This window comes from Mytilus galloprovincialis, chromosome 3, assembly GCF_965363235.1.
Source record: "Mytilus galloprovincialis chromosome 3, xbMytGall1.hap1.1, whole genome shotgun sequence".
NCBI classification, from domain to species: Eukaryota; Metazoa; Mollusca; class Bivalvia; order Mytilida; family Mytilidae; genus Mytilus; species Mytilus galloprovincialis.
In genome coordinates this window covers 14,921,633-14,948,977 of record NC_134840.1, presented here as the reverse complement: position 1 = coordinate 14,948,977, position 27,345 = coordinate 14,921,633, and the positions used below count along the sequence as shown (strand labels likewise).

Below are 27,345 nucleotides of genomic sequence, written 5' to 3'. Positions count from 1 at the left end.
AGAACAAGAACTTCATCTTAAAAACCTATTACTGTGGATTCGATATTATTCATTGAATACCAATTTTTCGAGGATTTCGTTGGTGCAGGTAAACCACGAAATGAAATGTTTAACGAATTACAATTTTTTTATTGGCTTGTATGAAAACTAAAGATAAACCACGAAAATAAATAAATCCACAGTAAACAGTTATAGGTAAAACCCAGCATTAAATAAAGATGGAACAGTAAAAAATCTCGAAAAAAGAAGAAAAGAATAAATATAGATTTTTTTTATGAATTACAACACTTCTATTTTGGAACCAAACCACAGACTCATTTAAATGACAGTACCAAGTCATGTTAATGACAGTTGTTATCCTTTCGTTTTATGAGTTTGAGTTTCATTGGATTTTTTGTTAATTCTTTTACTTTGAGAAATGCTTAGCTGACTTCTATATACTGTCCTGTAGTGCAAAAGTATTTCAAAGTGCATTTATAGTGTTGCCTAATAAATAAACTGCATCGATGCATTGTTTAACCGAATATCAAATCTATATGACAGAGGCTTTGTTTAATATATACTGTCGAATTTGTGTGAAGTATTTGACTCCAGAAGTTAGCCAAACCTCAACCAAACATTCCCTTACCTTTAATGCTTTAGCGCATACATATTTTGAAAAGGCGTATCGTTTTACATCTAATTTATTCATTTCCTTTATTTAAAAAATTGATAATTCATAAAAATCCTACTATAAATTAATGTTTATGTTTATTTAATAGTAGTTTACCGAAATTTATCTTAAAAAACTCACAATAATTTAATTTGTAAATCATCAAAAGTGTTTTGATGATCTATAAATAGTAACTTACCCGGAAAATCCGGAAGGTCAACTGTAATAACAGTTGGAGTATCTTTCGAACCTGGAATGAGACAGGAATTTGACACAAGTTTTATGGCATTTCTGCATATCTTACAAAAGATACTTTTTTCAATGAAATTAAAAAAGTAATAAAATACAACTAGCATTTTTGTAAGAGCGCGTTATGAATGTCACAAAAAAAGCCTTATACAAATCGTTAATATTGTCTTAACAATTTGAATGCGTAACTAGCACAGTTTCAGTAAAGAATAAGTAAAACACACAGTACACAAACTCTTTATTTAGGACTGTTCTTTGAAATTCTTATCCCAGAATAGTTTTAAAATTGCATGATGTCATTTTAAGGCAAGAAAGTAGAAGTTGTTTTCAAACACTTAAATATTAAAACTTTGCAGACAAATCCGGCAAGTAACTACGATGCAAATTTTGATTATTAGCAATCATTAAAAAACCAGTGTTCTGAATTTCTATCTCTCATATTTAAAAAGAGTTAAGAAATAAAAACAGTCCAAAAAAAACCCAACAAATCCCTGGTAAATCCATACAACGACGTTCACATATCAAAAGACATATCAACGCAGCATGTTTAAACACAAAACATACCTTCAACAAAAACACATGAATAATAGATTGTTGGTTTTGTTGAGGCGCAACAATGCACATCATCTCTTTGGTGTATACTTTTAGAATTTTGTAAATGATCACGGATAAATGTGAAAGGGATTACACAATGATGTGTTCATCTTCAACTCGTATGATTACAACAAAACCTGTAGGTCGTCGTAAAGATTCGATTAATTTGAAATCACATGCATAGCACAGAGTATGACAACATTCCTGACTAAGTTGGAACTATTGTTAGGTACTTTGCACATACATTAACTTGAATTATTTGAAATTCTAAGGATTTCTACCCAAAGAGAATAAATTACCTTACTTTTTCTGATAAAACCTTTCGCAATTTTTTGTACTTAATACTTTTCAACTTCGTGTTGTATTTTGGCTTTTAAATTTTAGAATCGAGCGTCTTTTTATAGACGACAAATACTTACAAAATATGGTTATTTTCTTTACATACCTAAGAAATATTTATTGTAGATGACCCATGCCACACCACCGGATATACAACCGATTACAATAATAAGAATCATTATTCTCAAAGGGCAGTTCTGAAATCAAAACAAAGCAAAAATATTAAAATAAGATTCGTTTGGAACGAGAAGGACAGCGATATACAGAGGTAGACTCGGATTGACAAATAATTTCTACGACGCAGACTAGTTATCATTTTTCTACTGTAAATTTTCATGAATGGTCAAAACATAATCGCAGTTCAAATGAAATTGCGATTTTCCTATAGCATGTTAATTGGCCTTTTTCAAAGCGGAAAATGAAATGAACCAACAATATCTTTTATATTTCCCCGCGATAATTGATTCTTAACTTAATATTAAGGTTAGTATTACCACTGCTTAATGCACTATAAGGCATTCCTGTTGTTTTTTTCTTTCCTTATAATGCTTTATCTTTTTATTTCTACGGTCAAGTATGAACCGGTGGCAAGTCTCATTCCTGAGAGCACATTTTAAGAATAGTCTCTCAACTGGTATGATACTATTATCTCATAAAAAAGGATTTCAAAGTCATATTCTTTTAAAGTTTTAATGAAGAAATAACTACTAAATAATGAAGGAGTTGATTGCAATATGTGATCGGATATTTTGTGTTTAAATGTCATCACATACTTGTGATATTTTGTTCCCTGTTGAACTGTCATCGAGTATAATTATATAATAAGGGTTCGGAAGGAGCGAAAGGGTCTATATGCTAAAATCATTCTAGCATCTCTCTTGTAATTTTAATATCCTATGAAAACACTCACTGCTACAACTACTCCACACTATCAATAACAGTATAACATTAATCAATTAGTGGTAAGATTGACCATTATAGAATAATTTTCTGCGGTCTAGATTTAGAAACTTCTTAATCTTTAATAGTAGATAAAATCTAAATGAAATTCCCAGGAGATCAAATAAATTTGGTTTGACTATGTGAGGAAATGTTCAGTTTTAATACTAAGAGCATATAATCATCTTCACTCACAACTAATAGTTTGCTTCATGATAATTTGAATATATAAATATACATCTACATGTATATTGAAACACAAAACATACCTTGCTACTCTTATGATAATTTTCAAAGTCCTAAAAAATAAAAAGACTTATTAACATTTCACTTTGATTGGCCTCTTAGACAACTATAAATCTGTTGTAGAGTTGTCACTGGTTCAGACGTACTTATATTAACAACTCGTCTAAACATCAGCCCAACAATATTTAGATCTGTAAATTTGCTTTCTCAAATTTTTTGTTCTTCCCTCGCTGGGATTCGAACTCATACCACTGAGATATCGTGACACCAAATCGCCTGCACTGTATCCCGCTAACATGTTTAATCCCTCCACATTCTGTATGTACGCACCTGTCTTAAGTCAGGATCCTGTAAATCAGTGGTTGTCGTTTGTTGCTGTGTTACAAATTTGTTTTCCGTATTTTTTTGTACATTGATCAGGTAGTTAGTTTTCTCGTTTAATTTTGATAAATAATTGATGCAAGCTATATACTTTTTTTTAGTTTTACATATGAAGGCATTATATTCGTGTTAATTTTTTTCCAAGGCGAAAGCGAGGTCTCAAATGCCACGAGTATAATGCCTACCAATGTTAAATTTACAATAAAGTATAAAATCGCTCGGACAAAAAGAAATGATTAAATGTAAGTAGAAATCGCAAATTTATCTGACCCCGGTTTCGGTATCTTCCGATCTCTTTTAGAATATTATTAATTAGAACGTAATGGCTGTCTCTTCCAGTAGACTAAATTTTCGGAAATAACCTATTGTCTGTAATATAACTTACATCCTCACTGTTATTACGCATGTTAATTCCAGTAGGAGGTCCAAAGACAGTTTCAGTCTGTAATGTAAAATGATCATTTTTCAACTGATTGTTATAGTTCGTTCTTATGTTATACCACTGTCCCAGTTTAGGGGGAGGGTTAAAATCCCGCAACATGTTTAGCCCCGCCATATTATCTATGTATGTGTCTGTCCCAAGCCTGTAATTCAGTGGTTGTCGTTTGTTTATGTGTTAAGGCCATTAGTTTTCTTGTTTGAATTGTTTTACATTGTCATTTCGGGTCCTATGACAGCTGACTATGCAGTATGGGCTTTGCCTATTGTTGAAGGCCGTACGGTGACCTATAGTTAATTTCTGTGTCATTTTGGTCTCTTGTGGAGAGTCGTCTCATTGGCAATCATACCACATCTTTTTTTATATTTAATCCATCAACATTTTGATGGGAATGAACATGAGCAGTATTACAATTTACCGCTATCCTAACCATGTTCATACAAAGAGAATCATACCCTGAATCATACCTCTATTCAAAGGTGGAAACAAATCAAACATTGTCAAAGTCTGATCCGAAATCATATTTAGGAATTTCTATTCTATGTAACATTTCAAAACTGTCTGAAAAGGCATTATATACTCGTTTACCACCGCTTCATCACAATTTCCCACGCCATTCACAAGTTGCCTACCAGAAGACATTATCTAGTACACATGCAAGTATTAACATGCAAGAAGTCGTACACCATAATTTGTAGCGTCATAGCAATATTATCGTCACACTTCTGGACAGCATGAAAGCATTTTAAACTCTATGGCACAAAGGACTATTAGTTAAGTTGTATATATATGGAGTTCGGGGAATAACTTGGCTGTTGATCTATGAAATGTACCATAACATGCGAAACTGTGTGCAATTTAAAGGGAAGTGTTCAAAACGGTTTAAACTCAAGAGAGGCGTAAGTTAAGGCGGGGTCCTGTCTGCTGTTTTTTATTTAGTGTTCATTAATGATCTTCTTAGACAGTTAGACACAAATCTTTATGGAAGTATGCTATTCAATCTGCTCGAAAGTTGTACCGTACAAGCGTACGATATTGCCCTTATATCTTATACTTCATAATGAGTGCTTCAGATTTTTATCAGCAAAAAGCGAAGTACAGAAACTGTTTTCTTCAAAATGTCTTACCAACAATCAACCATTGCAACTTTACGGAGCGGACAGTCCAGTCGAAACATCAACCAAACATGTTAGAATTATTTAATGCCGAATTTAAGAGCATACCCAGAACTTTAAATGCATGTCGAATTTTACGTGCAACTGCGTTATCTGTTATGAAATCCAGAATACACCCATCCTTCCTTAACCCCTTAACGTGCTCCAAAATAGTATTTCAGATGTGTTATCCAAGGGCAATGCTCGCTTGTGAGATTTGGTATGGTCTTTAAAATACTGAATTAACAATGTTAGAACGTTCTCATAAATATATATGTAAAACATCCAAGGGCTTCCTGTACGAACACGATCCGAGAAGTGCACAATCCTACTCGGTTGGCTTCCTGTGGAGTGCTATATTGACAAGTGTAAGTTACAATGTTTTGGAAGATTATGTAGGATGGACAATAACTTGCTACCAAAACGTATACTATTACTACGACTTTTAGAATTTAGAAACAAATATGCATAAAGCAAGATTGATTTGTACCAGATTTAATCAGAATAGCCGTGAAATATTGTAACGTTCCGGGGTTTTCTTGTCAGGATATACACCCGTAGTTACTTTTGTGGGCCTCCGGTGACGGAAGGTATAATAAAAATCATAATGGAAGTTCATTAATTGTATTATTTCTATTTAAACAATACATCAAATACAGCGGTTCAAGAATGAAAATACGTTAATAATTATATACAATAAGTAATACGGCAAGGTGCATTACTTGCACTAAGATTAATAAAACAATTCTTCAAGCGCTCGGTGCAAGAAGATTTACTCGGTGTACAGCATTCAAATACTCAGCGTACTCGGTGCAAGAAATCTACTTGGTGCACTGCATAATTAGAATACTTAGCGTACTCTGTGCAGCAAATCTATTTGGTGCACTGCATTACTTGGTGCAGGAAAATCTACTTGGTGCACTGCATTACTTGGTACAGGAAAATCTACTTGGTGCACAGCATTTAAATACTTTCACGTACCAAGCAACTTTACTTGGTGCTGCAAATCTACTTGGTGCACTGCATTATTACCAAGTGTTCCTACTTGGTGCAGCAAATCTACTTGGTGCACTGCATTTATATACTTTTACCAAGCAACTTTACTTGGTGCAGCAAATCTACTTGGTGCACTGCATTATCACCAAGTGCTCTTACTTGGTGCAGCAAATTCTAGAGAGACTGCTAACAGCATAGAGGTTTTTTGGAGAGAAACTCTCCGTAGAAATATGCGTTCCGTATTTTACACTACGTGTGACGTAATACACAAGTTCTTCGTTAACAAGAACACGTAACGTTACATTTGGCGCGTTATACTGAAACCAAGTATAAACAAATACAAAAGGAACAATTAATTACACATATAAATAAAGGCGATATACAGATTTAAAGAAGTCAGTATATAATATAAGGTCAAAATAAGCTATTTCTTCTGTAAAATACAAATCAGAACAAAACAACGGACATCTGCGTGTATCAAGTGTGGAACGGAGATCACAGCAAAAATGTCACCTTTCAAATCACCGGGGCGTAACAATATGATTTGTTTAAAATTTCACGAAAACAGGCAGCTTCCCATGTAAGGCTGTATGGAACAGATGTTTTTTTCACTTCCATATATAGCGAATTTTGAAAACAAGAGATGGCAACAAAGAATATAAGTTGACTTTGCAATTTTCCGTACAATTCACAAACAAAGCTTGCAAAGTAATTGCTAAAACTATTCCTAATTTCATAGAAGGAGCTAAATATAGTGTTCACCTATCTTCCGTCATCAGAACAGAAGAGTCGCCTCTCTTATGTGCTAAATGGGGACAGTTTTTCTGTAGCGTTATTGAACATATCATGTGTATGTGCGATCGTCAATCAGACTTAAGAGCGAAGCTTTGGGAGGAATTAATAATTATTAATCCGATTGTGTTCATTGTGTATCTAGATAATCTACGTAGTTCACATTCACAGCAACACTTTTGTCATGTTATACGAAATATGATCTGGATAACAGTATTAATTTTTCAAAAACTTGTATGACACATGTTCATCGAATGTGCAGCGTTTATTTTATAATAATTAACTTACCTTCAGAAATATTATCATGTACTTTAAAGTGACACCCAACTGATTCAATCACACTAATTAATATGTGACATTTAAATCATGCAACCACTCTTGTCTTGATCAATATGTAAATATAATTATTGTACAAAAATGGTTTAATACGTGCAAAATCTTCGATCAGAAGGAAATAAAGTTAATATATGAGTATAATAATAATGTATATATCCCAGACATAGACTACCTTTGGCACAACTTTTGTGAATTGTGGATCCTCAATGCACTTCAATTTTGAACTTGTTTGGCTTTATAATTTTTGATCTGACCGTCACTGATGAGTCTTTTGTAGAGGAAACGCGCGTCTGGCGTATTAGATTATAAGCCTGGTACCTTTGAAAACTATTTTTAGAAAAATAACCTTTAATCTGCAATATAACTTACATCCTCAATGCTGTCAAGTATGTCAATTCCACTAGGAGGTTCAATGACAGTTTCAGTCTGTAAAGTAAAATAAATATTCAACACAAGTTAGAGAAATGCCGAAGACGTAGGTTTTGTAAGGGCCGATTTTGGCTCCAAATTTCAGATTCTTCTGAGGAAAGATTTATCTATTCATCTAAAAGTTTTTTCAAATATAAGAAAACGCAAAAAAGGATAGAATAATTCCGATGAGGAGTTGCCGAATGATGTCAACCTTGTAACGTATTTGTAGATCACGTATTGCTTATCCTGAAATGTAATGTAAAATAAATATTCAATACAATTTAGAGAAATGACAAAGGAGTAGATCCGGTAAGGGCCGATTTGGCCTCAAATTTTAGGTTTAATTGAGGAAAGATTTTGGAAACTGTTTAAACACTTTAGTGCCTACTTCGCTGTTTCAATTAGGTTTATGTGAAAGATTTGAACGGATTTATTCATTTAAGATGCTCAAATTCAAGCTTAAATATGAAAAATCTATCAAACATGATATAATATGTCACTTTTCAGATAGTTTTTGTCAAAATGAAAGCAGCCGCATCCGTGTTCATTCTCAACTTTTATATATATTATGTATTATCATAAAATACAGCTTACATTTCAATATGAAGAATGAACAAAAATGCTGCCACTTTCATTTGAGACGGAAACCGTCTAAACTTTAACTCAAATGCTAAAATTGTGAAGATTTCGGTAATTTAGCAGAACTAGATAATGCTAGTACTCGATATATGTGCAATGTTTTGTCAAAAACAGCCCATATCTATGTAGCAGAAGTATTCTACTTTCCAATAAATAGCTAAAAAAATACATTTTATCAAATTTGTAAAACTGCTATATTTTGGGGTCAAAAATTGGTCTTACGATAAAAGTTTCAAATCATCGGAGCGTCAATGATGAGACCTATGTACACGAAACACGCGTCTGACGTATTTTAAAAAATTTAAGCCTTGTACCTTTGATAACTATTTTCGAAAATAACCCTTAATCTGAAATATAACTTACATCCTCTATGCTGTCAAGTATGGCAAATCCATTAGGAGGTTCAATGACAGTTTCAGTCTGTAAAGTAAAATAAATATTCAATTCAAGTTAGAGAAAAGCCCAAGGTGTAGGTCTGGTAAAGACCGATTTTGACCAAATTTCAGGTTCTTCTGAGGAAAGATTTATCTATTCATCTATAAAAGAGGGACGAATATACCAAAGGGACAGTCAAACTCATAAATCAAAAACAAACTGACAACGCCATGGCTAAAAATGAAAAAGACAAACAGAAAAACAATAGTACACATGGCACAACATAGAAAACTAAAGAATAAACAACACGAACCCCACCAAAAACTAGGGGTGATCTCAGGTGCTCCGGAATATAATGGTTTTTCAGATATAAGAAAACGCAAAAAGAAAAGGATAGAATTCGTTTTGAAGGAGAATAATTCCAATAAGGAGTTGTCAGATGATTTCAACCTTGTAACGTATTTGTAGATCATTTGTTGCTTATCCTTATTGCTTATTCAATTGTATGTCTATCTATTATAGTCTTTTTTAATATTAGACAAAGCCGGTAAATATGATAAAAACGACATTAGAGATAAAAAAACTCAAATAAGGAGTGAAATGATGATTTGGCTAGTAAACTTATTGGAAGATCTTGTCATGCTGCTCATTTTTGTTTATTGAAGTTAAATCGATGTATTATACATGTAGTTTTTCAGTTTTATGCAAAGAACACAAAAAATGATCTTAAAAGGACAGTAACTCCAATAAGTAGTCATACTACGATTTTTGATCTTTTCATTTTCTTTTCTTCTATAAATGTCTATCTATAATTTTCAAGATAATAGGCAAAAATGAAAATAAAATGAGCATAACTCCATAAGAAGCTAACTGACAATTTTGTCGTTATAAAATGTATGTAGATTTTATTTTGAACATGTCTGAAGATAAAACTACAATTTAACCCCTTTGTTAAATTTTTAGTCATGTCGGTTGCCAAGCAGGATCATTGAACACATTTGTAAAACACAAACTCTTATGATGATGGTTGCCAAGTTTGGTTACATAAGTCTCAGAGAAGAAGATGATCCTTGTTAAAGCTAACGGATGACAGACGACATACGACATATGATTGGAAAACCTCTTATGGCTTTTTCCTGCTAAGTAAAAACACAACCAAGTCTTAATGTATGTATTTTGTTTTATCTGAGCGTCACTGATGAGTCTTATGTAGACGAAACGCTCGTCTGGCGTATCACATTATGCGCCTGGTACATTTGAAAACTATTTGGTATAATTTACTCACCTCGACAACACTTAGACTATGATGAATCGGCGTCCATGGTCCACTATCTCGCCAAGGAATTGTGCATTCAGTCTATGGATGTAGCAAAGTAAAGATATATTTATTACGTTCGTCATTTATTGATATATAAATAAATTTAAATTATGAGTTTTATTTTTAATGTTGTCAATTTTTATGGAGACACGCCCACTCTGACGTTGTGTATTCATACGCCAACATGTGTGTACGTTTTCATTGTTAATATAAATAATATAAAAAGTTCTTTGAGCTTTATTTTTGATAGAAATTTATTTATAATGGATTATTCAATGTGAAGAGTCAAAAATTCATTTTATGGTTCAATAAATTCAAAATAAATAATAGCCATTCATTAAATAAAACATCAGAGATCAAGATATGTGTTAGTTTTATTGTCATGTATTGTAGATTAAAATAGGTCAATGAAAACAAATTACAACTATTTGTAAGCTGTGGTGGGGTTCGTGTTGCTAAGTCTTTAGTTTTAATATGTTGTGTCTTGTGTACTATTTATTTTCTATCTTTGAGTTTGACTGTCCCTCTGGTATCTTTTGCCTTCTTTTTTTAATCTTAACTGTGATTGTACTGCTTCTCGGGGCGACTTAATTGACAAATAAAAATAGTTGTTGTGGTCCTTAGTAAATGTCTGAGAAAAGAAAATATCAAAATCTTTAACTGTTAGAAAGGATGCAATAAGTGCAATGTCAATCATTTGATTAGTTACCTATATTATTGCATAGCAATATAATATTTCCCACAGAAAGTAACCAACAGTTAGCGTGCAATAAATTCTATTTTGCATAGCAATATAATATTTTCTACAGAAAGTAACCAAAAGTTAGCGTGCAATACATTTCAATATTGCACTAGTGCAATAAATCTTCAAAATTCATGACGTCATCAACGATAAAATCTTAGTTTAAACCAATGTTTACTTTCCAATATTATATTGCTATACAATAAAAGGGTTATTGCATGAATATTGGGGAATATTGTCCCTCGTAGAACATTTATTGCACTCGCAAGCTCATGCAATATAAAATTCTACTTGGGACAATATTTCCCAATATTCATGCAATAACCCTATAATATTGCACTAGTGCAATAAATCTTCAAAATTCATGACGTCATCAACGACAAAATCTTAGTTTAAACCGATTTTTACTTTCAAATATTATATTGTTATACAGTAAAAGGGTTATTGCATGAATATTGCGGAATATTGTCCCTCGTAGAACATATATTGCACTCGCAAGCTCGTTCAATATAAAATTCTACTCGGGACAATATTCCCCAATAGGTCCGAGACCACAATTGTCGTCCCATTTTCGTTGTAAACGAATATGGTCCCTAGTGTTGACAGTGGATTACTTGCCATTAATTTTTATACCCCTTCCAAATTTATTTCTCCATGTTTAATGCCTCAAATTGGAAGTAAGGGGGTGAAATTACACTATAAAAAAAATTGAGTCCAGAATTTTAAAGGAAACTAGTGATTTGGTCCAGCTGAAAAAGGTTAAAAATTAGCACTTCGGAAGCTGTCAAAAGATTTCAAGACGCCCTAAACATAAAATTGTCCATATTTTGAGTTAGAAATGATGAAGTTTTCTATAATTTTTCTATAATTTGTCCCAAAAGTAGTACAACACACTGTAAAAGTTTCTTTGAGGAAGCGCAGGTGGGATTTTTTTTATTTTCATTTATGTTCTAAAAGAAATGCACTACGAAATAATTGTGGTCTCGGACCAATATTCATGCAATAACCCTACATTACTACACTGTTTAAATATTCTGAAATTGAACTACAGAAAATCAAATATTTCTTTTATATAATTATTTTAACATGCTCGCGATACACACCTTTCGTGGTTTATACTGTAGTTCACCAATAGGAGTTGTGAATCTAGGTAGATTCTGAAATAATAATGTTTACACTATTCTATGTACAGAGGACAACTAAATATACATACATGGCTGCTTATGAGAATACATGATAAAGGCACATTTCGGTCCTATGTATTTAAAATATGAATAAAATGAAATGTATGTCCATCTTGAAACACACTTTGGATTCCCAGAAATAACGTCTATCAAATATCGATTTTCATAGTTTTTAAATGTTATTTTAAATATTGAAATCAAATGCTGTCTTTCTCTTACTGCGAAACTGCATAAACTGCCACATTTACTTAATCATTATTTAGATAGGAGCAAAGGACTAACACGAAAAGATATCTTTCTTCAAGACGGCTTATTCAAGAATTTGAATGTGGGTGAAATAACTTAATTGGCTTGACTTTTTTTTTTATATTGTAAGGTCTTGACTTATATATAGTTTTGGACAAAATATCTGTAGATGGTAATTTTAATTTAAATATATCCCTTTTTACAGATTTTTGATTGGTGTTAGAGGCTCCTTTCAGCATTTTTGTCTATATCTTGGCGGTCAGTTTGTATTGAGATAATGATGGAGGAAACCGTTGCTCTTGAGAAGAACCGTCGTTCTTCGGCAGGAAAAACATATTAGTGATGATAACATGTTGACATCAAAATTGTCAAAGTATATCAACCTATTTTTGAAACAACAAAACAAATATTACTTTAAAATTATATTCGAATATTATTTTCCAGCCAATAAATGGACAAGATAAAAATTCTCATACCTCTCCTTTAACATGATAGTTGTCATTGTGTTCTATGTATGATCACTTTCAAAACATTAATTTAAACTCATTTTCTGTGTTTCCTAGTATAATTTGACTTCATGAAATCTCATTAATAAAATCTATACTTCAACATAAGAATACGCATTTACTTTTGTATAATATTTTTTTTCCCGAGATGTTTGTAAATTAAAATACTAACATAAGGTAAATGTATAAAATTATTCCAATAGACAAGATAAGAGGAACGTTTAGAATTTAGTACAAACACAACTCATCATAGATACCAGGAATATTTTTTTACGCCTGCCGCACGTTTCTTCTACAAAAGACTCAAACTTAAGACGCGTTTGAAGTGCTTTATAAATCTTTGTTGGCTTAATTCATGTGACAAAATTCGAGGATAGGGTGTATCTTTGTATAAATTTTCCAAAAATATCTGTGAATCCTACAAATACTTCGAAACGGTCTTATGAATTGAATATCTCTTGGTTAACTGTCCCACTATATATAAATTTAACTAACATATTTGTCCTTAGGTACGTGTATATCAGGTCTCATTATATATGTCGTTGATGTTATGTCAGTGTCAGTGAAAATCTAAAAAAAAAAATGAATATGCAATTACACAGAAAGAAAAGTTTCCTTTACAAAATAAACAGGGATTAATTTTCAAATCTCTGTGTGATTGTTATTGTTCAACTCGTTTCGTAAAGTATATATATTTTCCCATTTCTCGCAAAAGCATTTTAATAAGACTTATTCCCTTCATTACACATTATCGTAGCCAAAGGTACCTTCTAGTACCATATTTCATATGCGATATATAGAACAGTATTTGTTTTCAAGTGTATTACCAAGTTTGCGCATTAAAACAACGTTAAAACGAGTTTGAGGATATAGAATTTTTGTGTTTGCAATTTAAAAAAATTATGAAATACCCATTGTTGTTTACTGTTAGAATTTGCAACACATTTGGTGAATTTTGTCAAATTTGAATATTAGTCGTTAAAATTAATTGCCTAGAGAAATCGGATTAGGTAAACAACAGTTTTAATTACCGAGTCAAAACTGTCCTCTGGAATTGCGTCAATCGATCCACTATCTGCACATCCATGATTATCGTGCCCTTTTTTCTCACGATTATTATCTTCAATTTCTCTTTTAGTCTATAAAGCAAAATATATATTATTTTTTTTGAATACTAGTACTTAAGGTCATGGGATAACTTACATGAGAGATAACATGAAATCCAAAAAGCGCCAAAGTTATTTTCATTAGAAAAAAATACGATAGGTACACCACTTGTTTCAGGAACAATTAGTTTTAAAAGTATAACAGTAAAACAATATAATAAGTTTGATAGCTATCTTCGAATAGAGCCTCAACAAAGAACCGAAAACGTTGACATTTGCCTGAAGAATTTTCAACCTCATCTTTGAAGGTAATCCTTAAGTGAAATATAAGACTATTAGCATACACAAATTTTATACTTAAATCACGTTCCCATTAAATCACTGTGATTGACAGTTTACCAGCAGCATCATAAATATAGTGGTTGTTCAAATATGTAACCACACGTGTTTCTCGAACAATTTTCATCAGTTACTCCTCAACCCAAAATGTTTTAAGGACAATAATTATGAAAGCAAGGAAGCATGAAACTCATACTGCCCTAATAAAGCAGTCAAACACGACTAAAGTCAACTTTGTCCGAGAGTGCTGTCGCCTCAGCATAAACATAATGACTTTTATGGTACAAACTTGAGTTCCGTATACAAAATATAGTATATGAGTCATGCCAATACATAAACACTAAGTATTATGCAGATGCCAACCTTGAAAACTAATTGTCCATCATCGGTTGTGCAAGCTCAGTAGTAGTAGTAGCGTATCATAAGCAATTGCCAATTGTTTTTGAATACATTCCAGCAGTTAGACATTACACAATAAAAAGAAAAAAAGTATTAACATTTGCAATCTTAAAATCAAAAGTCCAAAAAATAGTATGCAAAACCATTTAAAGTCTGAACATTTTAACTAAGTGCGACCAAATGCAGGCAATAGAAAGTAGTTTCAGCTTATGCAATTGTAACATATGTGTTAATTTTACTTGCGAAGAATAACATAAGATATCTTCAACAAAATCTACTCCCGTAAATCATATCAAACTTTGTCCATGTATACGCATTGCACATTCCACAAAACTATTATGTATTCAAAGATAATTTGTTTTAATTATTAGTAATACACACATTGACTGATAAGTCATAGCAACTACATGACAGGAGTTTGTCAAATTTTAGTATTTGTCGTAACATTTACTGCAGTTACAAATCGGTTTACAAAAATTTCATTTACCGAGTTTAAACTGTCCTCTTGAATGGATTGAAACGGTCCACTATCTGCAAAGCCTTGATTAACTTGTCCTCTTCCCTCATTATGAGTATTGGTAGGCACAATAGCTCGATTATTGGCTTCTTTTTCTTCTGTAGCCTATACAGAAAATATGTTTTAGTAAAAGCTAATTACACATGCACAGCAATTTTTCGGAATGAACGTGAAAAAGTTAAATTTGTTAGCTTAAAAAATAGATCAATAAAAACAATCTAAATTTAAGACAGCTCGAGCAAAAATTACATGTGAATAAAGTTTTTCAAAGAGGAAAATTGAATGAAAATATTCAATATGTTGATATCAAATATATTATTAAGGAGACTTGAGGGTACAAAAATTTCAGCAACATTTTTTTTCATCACAAATTTTATTTATTACACTAATATTTCTTACTTTATGATATGGTACAAAAACCAACAAAAAAAAAATCGTTTTGGCCCAAGATGACTGTTTATTTCATGGAAAAAAGCTCAAAATAATCTTCCTTTGGTGCAAAAATGGCATGTTTTTGCATCAAATATTGAAATATATTTTTTAACTCATCGGTGACCTATATTATTTTTATATTTTTTTCAATTAGCTGTTCTTAAACTTAAAAAAACTGAAAAAAATACCTTAACAAAAATGCATGGATTTTCAAAGGCAGATTGTGAGCTTAAATGTACTGTGACCTCATTTTTTATTTTATTTTTCTATTAAGTATGTGATATAGTTATCAAAGGTACCAGGATTATAATTTAATACGCCAGACGCGCGTTTCGTCTACATAAGACTCATCAGTGACGCTCATATCAAAACAGTTACAAAGCCAAACAAGTACAAAGTTGAAGAGCATTGAGGACCCAAAAATCAAAAAAGTTGTGCCAAATACGGCTAAGGTAATCTACTCCTGGGAAAAGAAAATCCTTAGTTTTTCGAAAAATTCAAAGTTTTGTAAACATGAAATTTATAAAAATGACGATATATAAAGGCAACAGTAGTATACCGCTGTTCAAAACTCATAAATCCATGGACAAAAAACAAAATCGGGGTAAGAAACCAAAACCGAGCGAAACGCATTAAATATAAGAGGAGAACAACGACACAACATCGAAACGCAACACACACAGAAACAGACCAATCATCAGACAAAACACCACGAGAATAACAAATGTAACATGAAAACCAAATACATGAATTTGGGATAGACAAGTACCGTGCCACGTCTTATCTCAATATCTCAAAAATAAGAGAAAACACAAACGACTCAACGTTAAAATGCAACACAAAGAGAAACGAACAATATATAACAATGACCATCTTCCTGACTTGGTACAGGACACTTTTAAAGGGGAATAAAAGTGGTGGGTTGAACCTGGTTTTAAGGCATGCCAAAACCTCGCACTTTAATGGCAAAGTTAAATATAACATTGAAATGACAACATAATATTACAGGGCTACAATACAAATAAATAGGAGAACATATTAGACACAGAAAAACATGATTAATAGATAACAAAAAGCATCAGGTTTAAAATTCAATACGCCAAAAACGCGCCTTGCCCACACAAGACTCACCAGTGACGCCCAGATATAAAAGATCGAAAGTGAAAAAAGTACAAAGTTGTACAGCACTGAAGATCAAAAGTTGAAAAGGTTTCGCAAAATACGGCATTGTTTTTATGCCCGGGATAAGAACATTCTTATTATATAGAACAATTCATGCTATTGCAAACAGTAAATTTTATCAAATGAATATGAAAGAGATATACACAAAGAAACTAAAGTATTAACTAATTACAGAAAACTAAACCTGAATACATAACGCCTAGATATAAAAGATCGAACGTGAAAAAGGTACAAAGTTGTACAGCACTGAAGATTAAAAGTTGAAAAGGTTTTGACAAATACGGCATTGTTTTTATGCACGGGATAAGAACATCCTTATTATATAGAATACTTAATGCTATTGCAAACAGTAAATGTTAACAAATGAATATGAAAGAGATATACATAATGAAACTGAAATATTAACTAATTACAGAAAACTAAACCCAAGTTTATCACAAAATAGACACACATCCGAATCAGTCCAAGCGTCAACGTAATTAAAAAAATTGTGACGTCACATACGATGGCGAAAAGGCAGAAACGTTATGCCACATTTGAATTTATGAAATTTAGAAACAGCATGACGTCACATATGAAAAACTATCATTCAAAAATGAGATAGAATTAGGATTGATTTAGAACTAAATACTGATAATTCATTTAAACAAAATGCATATTGCAATACTTATTAATAGCAATTAACTGTAATATATATATGTCCAGTTTGTTATGAATCCAACTTCAAACGTAAATAATCGTACAAAATTTAATATAATTAATAAAGAGGAGGTGGTTAATTTTTCTATACGTCATACCTAAATATATAATAAGAAGACGTCAACACATTTGACAAAATCTGATGAGAATTACAAATATAACATTAAACATGTAAATTAAATACATGAATTTGGGATAAATAAGTACAGAAACACGTCTTATAGTAATGCGAATTCACATTCAGCAAAACGGTCACAATCGGGAATAAGTCACGTTTGGTAATTAAAAGATTAGACGACATAATGACAAACCACAATCTACCATGTGGTAAAAATGTCCTTAGCTAGTTTGGTTAAAGAGACATAATTGATATTCATGTCAACACCGAAGTGCTGACTACTGGGCTGGTAATACCCTCGGGGACGAAACGTCCACCAGCAGTGGCATCGACCCAGTGGTGTAAAATATTTATCAAAGGTACCAGGATTACAATTTAATACGCCAGACGCGCGTTTCGTCTACATAAGACTCACCATTGACGCTCATATCAAAACAGTTACAAAGCCAAACAAGTACAAAGTTGAAGAGCATTGAGGACCCAAAATTCCAAAAAGTTGTGCCAAATACGGCTAAGGTAATCTACTCCTGGGAAAAAAAATCCTTAGTTTTTCGAAAAATTCAAATAGTTCATTTATATAAAAAAAATAAGCGAAATCCTGTATTTAAAAAAAATGATTTATAACTGCGTGCTTTCTTAACAAACTTAAACCTTACTTTTGATAAAACAGGATTCTCATATGGTCCACTATGATGACTAGCAGCTAAACGATTAATACGACTTTCTTCCTGCAATCATCGAAATGTCTATTGTAATACAAGTGTATTAGTTTAAAAATATGCTTCAGTGGTTACATCTTATATTTGAGGATGGAAATGATTCAGAAATACTGTCGTACACATATGGAAACCTACTATATCCATACCTTAATCTTAGAAATAAGAAGATGGGGTATGATTGCCAATGAGACAACTCTCCGTCCATGTCATAATGCGTAAGCAGTAAACTATTATAAGTCAAAGTAGGCCTTCAATACTTAGTTCTGGCTTAAACAGAGCAGCATGCTATAAAGGCCCCCACTTGGCATTAATCGAAAGTTGGCTTAGTGACTGTTTGTGTTTATTATAGCGATAAGAAGGTTTTTACCCTCGCAAATACAAATTCTGGATTGAAATGACTCATACTTTTTTCCGTTAATGCGTTTTGTAATGGAGCGCCAAATGTAACATGAGTGCAAGGTTTTCGTAAGGTTAACACTAGGATCGAGATAAAAATACTTTCATAGCCCAACTGATCAGTCCCGATTGTCATGTATCTACATCTCAGAAGAGCAACCCTTCACAATTAAATGACACTAATCTATCTTATAAAATTGCAAAAAGATATATATACTTTAATTTACACAATTTAATTTCAACTTTCTAAAACGTTGCTCTGGCAAAAAACATTTCCTTCACTATAAATAAACCATTGGGAAACAAGTTTTGCAACTTATATTAATCCCTTTTCACTTTGCGGGTGCGAGTGCTGCCTTGTACCGTCATTGGCCTGCTCGAAATCTACAAGAGTGTCTTTAACGTGCAAGAGATATGGCACCCTCTTAACACGGGTCAGCCATTTATCTTCCCCTTCCGACGGACTATCATCGTTTCCTCAAGACCATACTCGCAATAAAATTGGTATGCAGCTTAAAAAGTCTATGACAAGAATATATATATCGATTGAAGGAAGTTTATATACATATCTGATCTTTTTTGTATGCAATGATACATTTTCAAATAGTCCAAGTATAACACATATAAAAAATATATTTCATTTTAAGGAGAACGTTTCTTAATTTTATGTAGGGAAAATAGAAAAATATGCTACTACTATGTAGCTATTTCTTTAACAAATTATGTAACTTGAAGTGACATGTTTTATAAAGAGAAGTGAGAGGTTAAGCTAGTTATAACACCAGGTTTAATCCACAATTTGTTTTACAGAAAAACATGCTTGAACCAAGCCAGGAATATAAAAGTTGTTGTCCATTTGTTAGAGGCGTTTAAGCTTTTGATTTTACCCTTCGATTAGGGACTTCTCTTTTTAAATTTTCCTCGAAGCTCTGTATTTGTGTGATTTTACTTTTTAAGAGCTATAGAAATCATCATTTTGTCGAAAATTTGAAGTTACTCTGCAATTATAAAGTCCAAGCTAAATATGATAAAGTTGGATGCAAAATATATACCCGACCGACCAAGGATGTATTGTTAGCCATTAACGTCGTTTCAGATCTCAGGCTTTGTAATCCTGAGTTCAGTATTTTTGTGAATTTACTTTTTTATTGATTTTCACACTTCTCTTGACGAAAATGTGCATTAAAATGCCGTCATTCGGTTAAACGTGGACCGAATTTGAGGTTTCCATGTTTGGTTCAATTTTTGTTACTTCTCTATTTTTTCATGCAGAACTATTTTGTTATGTCAAATATTAACTTCATATCAGTATACTTCCTCTTTAATCAAAGGAAAGAATTCGTGCCTGATATAACCAGTTTTGTACAAGCATCTTTCGACAAAATCTCTATTAAAGTCTTCTATGCATTATCCGTTCAAATAAGTCACAAAGCAAGAAAAAAGTGTGCTGCACCCTAATATAACAAAGATTTCAATAAACAGGTCACACAAAAAAAGTTTTACTGAAGTTTGATACTGTACGCTCTAATGTTTTGTTAGTATGGGAATGGACCATTTAGTGAACGCACATATCATCATCCTCATTTTACACATTGAGAAATTAAATATTTGCTTAACTGAAACTTATAAAACTTATTTATAGTCTTCACCAGTTCATTGTCACATTATATTTCAATTGTTTTTTTTCTGGGCAGTAAGAGTTATCCTTCGTCCCACATATACAATGTTGGCAACACTGACTCTCCTCATAAAAAAATAAAAATACATTTGTGTCTGTATTTTTATCTGTATTTTATTTTTTCATTTACATGTTGTACTGTTAAATCAATCATCCTTAATCAGAACGATAGTTGTATGTGTGAGTGTATGCGAGTGGGAGAGAAAGGTTTTTATTTTTACTTTCTGTGATTACATGCTTGTTATGAGCCCTATGATTAGGAAATAAAATATCTTTATCTTTATCTTTATCTTATCTAGCTTAATGAATCAGATGTGGATACTTAAAAATTACAAAGATCTTTTAGAGTACATTCAATCTAACTCTCTTTCATCTTGTAATAGTATTAACAAATTTGACCTTTCGACTTTACACAAGTATTTCACATTCCAAACTTGAAAGAGTTGGTATTGCTTTGCTTCATAAAAAAGAATGGCCAACGTAGAAACAAGTGTCTTGTCTTAAGGAGGGATAAATCCTACTTTGTAAATAATCACTCTGATTCAAACAAAAATTCTCTGAAACTGACATTATCAAGATGCTTGATTTCTTGATTGACAACATATTTGTTACGTTCGGAGGACGTGTTTTTCAACAGACTGTCGGCATTCAAATGGAAACAAATTGTGCCCCTCTTCTTGCCGACTGGTTTCTTTATTATTATGAGGCTGACTTTTTTCAGGAACTTCTTAGGAAGAAAGATAAGAAGTTGGCAATATCCTTTACCTACTTTCCGCTATAAAGATGACGTTCCTTCACTAAATAATTCAAAATTTGGTGACTATGTTGAACGCATCTATCCCATCGAACTAGAGATAAAGGATACTACAGATATAGTTAAGTCGGCCTCATATCGTGACTTGAATCTAGAAATTGACAATGAGGGTCGGTTGAAACCAAACTTTACGACAAAAGAGATGATTTCAGCTTTTCAATTGTGAACTTTCCATTTCTAAGTAGCAACATTCCAGCAGCACCTGCATACGGGGTATATATATCCCAATTGATACCATATCCCCGTGCTTGCATTTCCTATCATGATTTTCTTGATAGAGGGTTGCTGCTCACGAGGAAGCTATAAAACCAAGAGTTACAAATGGTGAAGTTGAAATCATCCGTTCGTAAATGGTACGGACGCCATCACGATTTGGTTGACCGTTATGGAATACGGTTTCACAAATGATATCGGATATGTTCCTTACGTCGTAACTACAATTCCCTTCCTTTTCATGAATGTGACCTACCGAATTAGACTATTTACCGGATTTGTTATCACATAATCAACACGAAGGGTGCCACATGTGGAGCAGGATCTGCTTACCATTCCGGAGCACCTGAGATCACCCCTAGTTTTTGGTGGGGTTCAAATGGCTTATTCTTTAGTTATCTATGTTATGTCATGTGTACTTTTGTTTGTCTGTTTGTCTTTTTCATTTTTAGTCATGGCGTTGTCAGTTTATTTTCGATTTATGAGTTTGACTATCCCTCTGGTATCTTTCGTCCCTCTTTTAAGGAAATATAAGATGAAAAATGTACCAATAATTCACATTTGAAATGTATAAATTCTATAATTAATGAAATACTTGCATGACACTGACTGCAGCATTGACTGTCTGTACTTTTTATACTACTGTCATTTGAGCTTGATAACTTATCTTTTACTTTAACAGACTCAAAGCAAGTATACGGATCTGATCCCGTACTATCTTTACTGTCTGTACTATTTGTGCTTCTGTCATATCTTGCAAAACTAAAAGGAAATCAATGCTATATTATATTTTCGTTTCACATAATGCATACACCTATACAATTTGATAATAAAGATACATCTTTAATACATAATCCATTCAAACCACAGTTATGCAAGACAATAACAACTAAAATAACATGTAAAAACATGTTAATCTTCTGGGTATATTTTAAACATGGAATTACAGATTTTCACACATTTCGAAATTATGTTGATTGTCGAAAAACATTTCTAACAGTTTGAAACATTATCAAAATTGAAGTTGTTTATCAGACATTTGTTACAGTAACTATCCTTAAAAAACAATTCTTAGAGGATATAAAAAAAGAAGACAGTGAAATTTAAATTTATACAAAAAATATCTCACAAAAGTTTATCGTTTTAAATTATATATATACATATATATATGTTTCAAACCATATGAGTATTTAGACCGTACGCATACGTTCCGGACCATATGCGTATACTCGTACGGTCTAGTTCGAGCTGGACCATACACATATTTGGACCATATGGATTCTTTTTGAATAAACATTTACCCAAAAACTTTTATTTAGTATTACAAAGTGAATAAGTTAACATTAAATCAATTGAAATTAAATAATTCTGTATTTAATTTTCATTCTAACTCCTATTTTGCCATTAAAGCGGGAGGTTCGGCATTCCACAAAACTAGGTTCAACCCACCATTCTTTTAAAACAAATGTCCTGTACCAAGTCAGAAATATGGCCATTGTTATATTATAGTTTGTTTCTGTGTGTGTTAAATTTTAACGTTGTGTTTCTGTTGTGTCGTTTGTTTCCTCTTATATTTGAGTGTGAATTCACATTACTATAAGACTGTCACGGTACCTTTCTATCCCAAATTCATGTATTTAGTTTTGGTGTTATATTTATTATACTCATCGGATTTTGTCTAATGCTTAGTTTGTTTCTATGTGTGTTACATTTTAATGTTGTGTCGTTGTTTTCCTCTTTTATTTAATGCGTTTCCCTCAGTTTTAGTTTGTAACCCGGATTTGTTTGTTTCTACCGATTTATGAGTTTCGGACGCAAGAAATTATTAAGTATTGAGTTACTGAGCTTCATTCTGGTTTAAGTACTTTGTTCAAAATGAAATCTGATATTTATAAGATCACATAAAACATGTTTTAGTGTAAAAACATGTGAACATATTGCACTCATTATTATCTAAGACTCTTTCATCTTGCAATAGTATTAACACATTTGACTTTTCTACACTTTACAAAAGTATTCCCCATTCCAAACTAAAAGACACATTGAAAGAGTTGATATAACTTTGTTTCATAAAAAAAGAATGGCCAACATAGATACAAGTATCTTGTCTTAGGGAGGGATACATCCTACTTTGTAAAGGATCACTCTGATTCAACTAAAAAATCTCTGAAACTGACAATATCAAGGTTATTGATTTCTTGATTGACAACATATTTGTAACATTTGGAGGACGTGTTTTTCAACAGACTGTCGGCATTCCAATGGGAACCAACTGTATCCCTCTTCTTGTCGACTTGTTGTTTCATTATCGTTATGAGGCTGACCTCATACATGAACTTCTTAGAAAGAAAGATAAGAAATTTGCAATATCCCTAAACTCTACTTTCCGCTATATAGATGATGTTCTCTGACTAAAAAAATCAAACTCTAGTGACTATGTTGAACGCATCTATCCCATCGAACTAGAGATAAAGGATACACCAGATATAGTTAAGTCGGCCTCATATCTTCAATTACATCTAGAAAAATTGACAGTGAGGATCTGTTGAAACAAACTTTTACGACAACAGAGTTGACTTCAGCTTCCCAATTGTGATCTTTCCATTTCTAAATAGCAACATTCCAGCAGCGCCTGGATACGTAGCATATATCTCCCAATTGATACGATTACCTGTGCTTGTATATCCTATCATGATCGAGAGAGTTGCTCAACAAGAAAGCTATTAAACCAAGAGTTCCAAATGGTGAAGTTGAAATACTCCCTTCGTAAATTTTATGGACGCCATCACGATTTGGTTGACCGTTATAGAATAACCGTTTCACAGATTATATAAGATATGTTCCTGACATCGTAACTACCATCCCCTTCCCTTGTAATTAATGTGACCTACCGAATAAGACAATTCACTGGGTTTTTAATAACATGAGCAACACGACGGGTGCCATATGTGGAGCAGGATCTGCGTACCTTTACGGAGCACCTGAGATCACCCCCAGTTTTTGGTGGGATTCGCGTTGCTTAGTCTTCAGTTTTCTATGTTGTGTCATGTGTACTATTATTTTTCTATTTTTTTTAGCCATGGCGTTGTCAGTTTGTTTTGATCTATGCGTTTGACTGCCTTCTTGTATCTTTCGCACCTCTTTTATACTTATATTGTCTGCACATGTAAAAACTGCTTTAAACGGTTAATAATTAAGATTGGCTTACATTTGAGCATGGTTGACATCTGGAATGTATGAAAAACAAATTATCGTTGCAGTAAAAAATAACAATGTACATATTTTTGTTCAGTCATAAAATCACAGAACTATATGCAGGAAGAATATCATTATCTTAACATTCAAAGATGATCTCTCGAATGGTTTCGGTACCAAGGGAGTAGAAGAGTCAAGTCCATATCCAGCTTCAGATCTGTTTCCTGTTTAATGTTGCGTAAAAAACGTCACAAATGTATGTACTATATTTTTCTAAATTGGCTGTCCTTTTCAACAAGTCATGCCCTGCCATTTGTGTTGATCTCAAAGTTATTAAAAAACATCATCGAGGAAAGATTTTTGTTGTCGATGACATCAATAAGACTTTTGTATTCAAATTCAATCGATGACAGTGAATGAAATTGAAAGTCATTGCTTAATGAATTATGTACATAAGAGCTTACATTTTCTTGCAACAAAAGTAAATTGTAAAATAGAAAACATATACGTTTGATATTTCAATCAGTAACTAGCTTGGTTATCTATGTATTAAACATGTTCCCACCAAAGAATAAAATAAGGAGTGCGAGCGGTCAACATATAAAATATTCATTTTATCTGAATAATTAAACATTATATAGTTTTTCATAAACGATTTGGAGTTGTTCGTCTAATAAGTTACAAAACTTAAAGGCTGGACTTTTATATAGATTTTTTTTTATAATCGGTCAATTGTGTCTTTTGTGATCTTTATTCTTTAAATGGGGTTTTTGTTTATCATACTTTTCGGCCTGGTATTATTATGATTTGATATATTTAATTAAACTCATCATATATACCAGGATTAGATTATGTATTTACGCCAGACGCGCGTTTCGTCTACAAAAAGAATTAAAAATGAACAAAAGACCTCATATTCGGGCCAGATAAGAGTGTCATGACAAAACGAGAGACATATTTGATGGAAGACACGGATTTGAGACTGGACATCTCATCAACAATTAGGCATAGACTTAAAGCTTTCTAGATATTGATTAGAGACTTGAAATTTACTTGATTTTACACAATGTATACAACCGTAGTTGACCTAACACAATGCTCAAAAGGATATTTTGCCCACATTATCTTCATGGTATAAGAAGACATTGGTGCTCTGACATTAAAACAAACTGATATAAAATTTAGATACTACTATACGGTTTGATATGTGGTCCGAGACCACAATTATTTCGTAGTGCATTTCTTTTAGACAATAAATGAAAATTAAAAAAATCCCACCTGCGCTTTCTTAATAAAGTTTTTACAGTGTGTTGTACTACTTTTGGGACAAATTATATCAAAATTATAGAAAAATACATCGGCTCTAACTCAAAATATGCACAACTTTATGTTAAGGGGTCTTGAATTCTTTTGACAGCTTCCGAAGTGTTAATTTTTAACCTTTTTCAACTGGACCAAATCACTACTATACTTTAAAATTCATGACCCAAATTTTTTGACAGTGTCATTTCATCCCTTGACTTACTATTGGAGGCATAAAACATGGAGAAATACATTTGAAAGGGGTATAAAAAAATTGGCAAGTAACACACTGTCTACACTAGGGACTACATTTGTGGACAACGAAAATCAAGGGATGTCAATTGTGGTCTCGGACTATGTGACGGTTTTAAAACACACTTTTTCAACCATTTTAAGATGTTTATATATTACATATCGTTTGTTATTGTTGTGTCTAAAGTGACGTTTTGAATTTCAATTAAAAATTATCAAATGTTTTACTTCATTGTAATAAATAAACTGAGGTGTACTTTTAGAAGACTCATTTCATACGGGAAAGCAATTCCTATTTTTTCCAGTGAGGTTGTTTATCGAGGACGTAACTTTAGATACAATTCGGTTAAGCTTGTCGATCCTCTACGTAAACTAATTGTGAAAGATGAGTAATTCAACACCACAATAAGGCTTTTAAATATTGAGTATCGGTATCAATATTGATTTTATTTTAGTTAATCATAACATAACTGAGTATAATTGATAAAAACCTATGTACATTCACGGTTTTACAATCCGTTTGTTCCTATATTTTTGAATTGCAAAATGTCATGTTTTATCTCTGAAGTTATAAACGTCTTTTACACTAAACCAATTAGATGACGAATGTCTTTTGATTGACATGTTAGTCTTTTAAACATGACTTATTATACAATTATGACCTACGTGAAAAGTCTATATCATAAATTATTACATAGAGAAAAGGTTATTTTGCTTGAAGTCTGTAGGTTTGCATTTTCTCTAAGATCTGTACTTTGTGTCTTTGGTTTTGTTAGCATTACATGTGCTCTGTATAGATTTGATGAGTTTAACACCTTGAAACTGAATTTTGATAGAGTTGTTTCATTGTTAACCATACCTCTTCTTTTTATTTAATATCTTACGTATATTTTGAAACTTAATACATGTTATATTATTTTATAAATGGTTTAACAAAAAATACCTGTAGAAGCCATTTATTGCTTTAGTTTTCAGTCGGTCTAGTACACAATGGCAGTCGTATCATATGTATCATAGTGAAATCGAAGCTGACAAAAAGATCTTAAAAAAAGAAATGAAAGAGAAAATGATAAATAAAATACACAGGAATAATCTGTAATATATATTTTTTTAACTACTGACATTATTTGTTTGGTCTGAGAAACATGTAAAAATACGAAGCTTTAGACTTTCATTTACACACTTCAGTCATTCAATTCAAAAAAGAATGTACTTATTATATGTGAGAATAAGCCCTTTATAGGTTTCTGTTCGGTCTGAGCCAAGACTCCGTGTTGAAGACCATACTTTTACTTATAATAGTTTTTCTTTTACAAATTGTGCCATTGATTGAGAGTTGTCTCATTTGCACATAGGAATATCTACTACCCGTCGATAAACTTTATTGCCAAAACGTACATATATATCTAGAAGAAAATTTAAACTTCAATTATATCGTCACATTTC

The 27,345-nt window shown here is 32.2% G+C and overlaps 1 protein-coding gene across 1 annotated transcript in view; it reads right to left on the bottom strand.

The window, feature by feature from the left end:
• Positions 1-26,876, bottom strand: part of LOC143067247 (uncharacterized) — a 31,344-nt gene extending 4,468 nt beyond the window's left edge. Inside the window, exons 1-9 of the mRNA XM_076240355.1 lie at positions 26,843-26,876; positions 24,359-24,377; positions 9,828-9,899; positions 8,531-8,587; positions 7,487-7,543; positions 3,786-3,842; positions 3,043-3,072; positions 1,941-2,031; positions 852-902 (exon numbers count right to left, since the gene is read on the bottom strand). Coding sequence (XP_076096470.1) covers positions 852-902; positions 1,941-2,031; positions 3,043-3,072; positions 3,786-3,806 — 193 coding nt within the window. The 5' untranslated portion in view covers positions 3,807-3,842; positions 7,487-7,543; positions 8,531-8,587; ... (1 more) ...; positions 24,359-24,377; positions 26,843-26,876. The remainder of the gene's footprint in view (positions 1-851; positions 903-1,940; positions 2,032-3,042; positions 3,073-3,785; positions 3,843-7,486; positions 7,544-8,530; positions 8,588-9,827; positions 9,900-24,358; positions 24,378-26,842) is intronic.
• Between the last annotated feature and the right edge of the window lie 469 nt (positions 26,877-27,345).